The sequence below is a fragment of the Palaemon carinicauda genome, chromosome 19, assembly GCF_036898095.1.
Source record: "Palaemon carinicauda isolate YSFRI2023 chromosome 19, ASM3689809v2, whole genome shotgun sequence".
NCBI classification, from domain to species: domain Eukaryota; kingdom Metazoa; phylum Arthropoda; class Malacostraca; order Decapoda; family Palaemonidae; genus Palaemon; species Palaemon carinicauda.
In genome coordinates, this window is record NC_090743.1 from 44290106 (window position 1) to 44292147 (window position 2042).

General features: G+C 44.8%; 1 protein-coding gene across 1 annotated transcript in view; it reads right to left on the bottom strand.

Annotated features, from left to right (window-relative positions):
• Positions 1-367, bottom strand: part of LOC137658978 (uncharacterized) — a 576-nt gene extending 209 nt beyond the window's left edge. The window contains exon 1 of the mRNA XM_068394085.1: positions 1-367. This exon is cut by the window's left edge and continues 209 nt beyond it. Within this exon, the coding sequence (XP_068250186.1) occupies positions 1-367 (367 nt within the window).
• Positions 368-2042: the final 1675 nt, after the last annotated feature.

Here is a 2042-nt window from a genome sequence, read left to right on the forward strand (position 1 = left end):
CAGCGAAAGACTTGTCATATCGACTCTGGTTATAGGCTGCCACGCCCCCTCGCAGAGGAGGAACGACTGCTTTAAAGCCAGTCCGAGGCCTAGACACAAACTTGATCTTCAAGTCGTTGCTGACTGATCCATGGAGAATCTTCCACATGTGTAGCAGGATATACCGTTCTCGTCGGCGTTGCAGTGACATGATGGATAGTTTCTTGAGTCTCTCCCAGTAGTTGAGATGCTGAGCCCGTGCAATTCGTGCAGTAAAAGTCCGCTGAACTCCTTCCAGTTCTTCGATGTCCGACACACTTTGGGGATTCCACAGAAGACAACAGTACTCTACTAGACTGCGTACCATAGACTTGTACAAAGTTAGCATGATGGTAGGACTCCGGTTAAAGAAGACGCTGAGAACCCATCCAGCTTTTTGTCTTGCTTAGTTGGCCGGCCATATCTTTGATATGAGCAGTCCACTTTAGGTCCGAGGTAACAGTAACTCCAAGATCTCTCAGTTGGTCAGAAGGAGTGAGAGTGCCTTTGGGCGTTGAATACTGATATAGGTCGGCAGTAAACGGTAATTGTAGCAAAGGATTCCTCCTATTTACTGCATGGCTCATAAACTCGAACTTATCTTCATGCAATGACATGTTCTTAGTTGACCACTGGGTAACAGTATTCAGATCCTGTTGCAAGAGTACCATATCAGGAGTAGTTGATATTGCTCTCATAATCCTTGTATCGTCAGCAAAGCAACGAACGACACTGTTGCCTACACACAGTGTTATGTCGTTTATGAATATAAGAAAAAAATATAGAACCCAGAACGGTTCCTTGAGGTACTCCACTCAGAATTAAGGCTGCAACACTGAACTGGCCTTCAACTGCGACTTGCTGTGTGTAATCCTTAAGAAATGATTCGATCCATTTTACAATCTTCGGATGGATTCCATACTTGGAGAGCTTCTTGATGAGTAGGGCATGATCCACCTTATCGAAAGCTTTGGCGTAGTCCAAATAAATGCAATCGGTATCGTTTCCCTCAAGAAAGTTTTCCAGAATGTTATCGAAGTGATGGAGAAGCTGGGTTAAGCAGCTATGACCTGACCTAAAACCATGCTGTTGGCTGCATAGAAGGCTGTTGGACTCAAGATGGTGGACAAGGCATTTCCTAATAAAACGCTCAAATATCTTGATGATATGGGAGGTCAGAGATACAGGTCGGTAATTTGAAGCAGTTGCGTGACTCCCTTTTTGTAGAGTGGACAAATAACGGAGTTCTTGTAGAAGGACGGGACTACACCTGATTCAAAGGATTGTGACCAGAGGATGAAAATAGGTCGTGCCAACGCATGTTTACAGGACTTGAGCAGCACAGAAGGGATACCATCAGGGCCAGGGTCTGAGTCTGCCTTCATGTCATCAATGGCAGATATAACATCTCCTTCACTGAAGAGTAATTGGGAGTCCTCAAATTTTTCTGTAATTGTCGGCGGTGTAAAGTCTGCTGCAGCAATTTCGACATCTCTTGGGTCGCTGAAAACAGATTTGAACTGGGTTTGCAATATGTTGGCTATTTGCTGAGGATCAGTACAAATATTTCTGGTTCGACCTGTGGCGGCCGGTGAAAAGGAGTCCTTCTAATATACTTTTTCTGATAAAACTTCCAATTATACCAAAGAAAGATAAAAGCATTGAATGCAGAGGTTACTACCCTCGCGCGAGCACCTTGTGGGTGTCGTGTATAAAGCAAAGACGCGTGAAAGCCACTATTCACAGGCTGTCTTCCATTTAGTTAATTCCTTCGTCAAAGGGATGGGTCGATACAGAGGCACCAGCCAATCTACCAGAGTCCCACCACCCACGCCCCGACGCGAGCGACATCTGAACAACATCCTTCTATTTGGACTTACTCGAATTGTGTGCAATTTGTTGTGCTCTCGGCATTTTTTCACACTTGTGGATTTATTTCGTCATGACCGAAGCTCCATCTTCACCCACTCCAATGTTAAGTACCATAGTTTGTTTTGACAGCTTTTTGTAGTACCGGGCTTTTG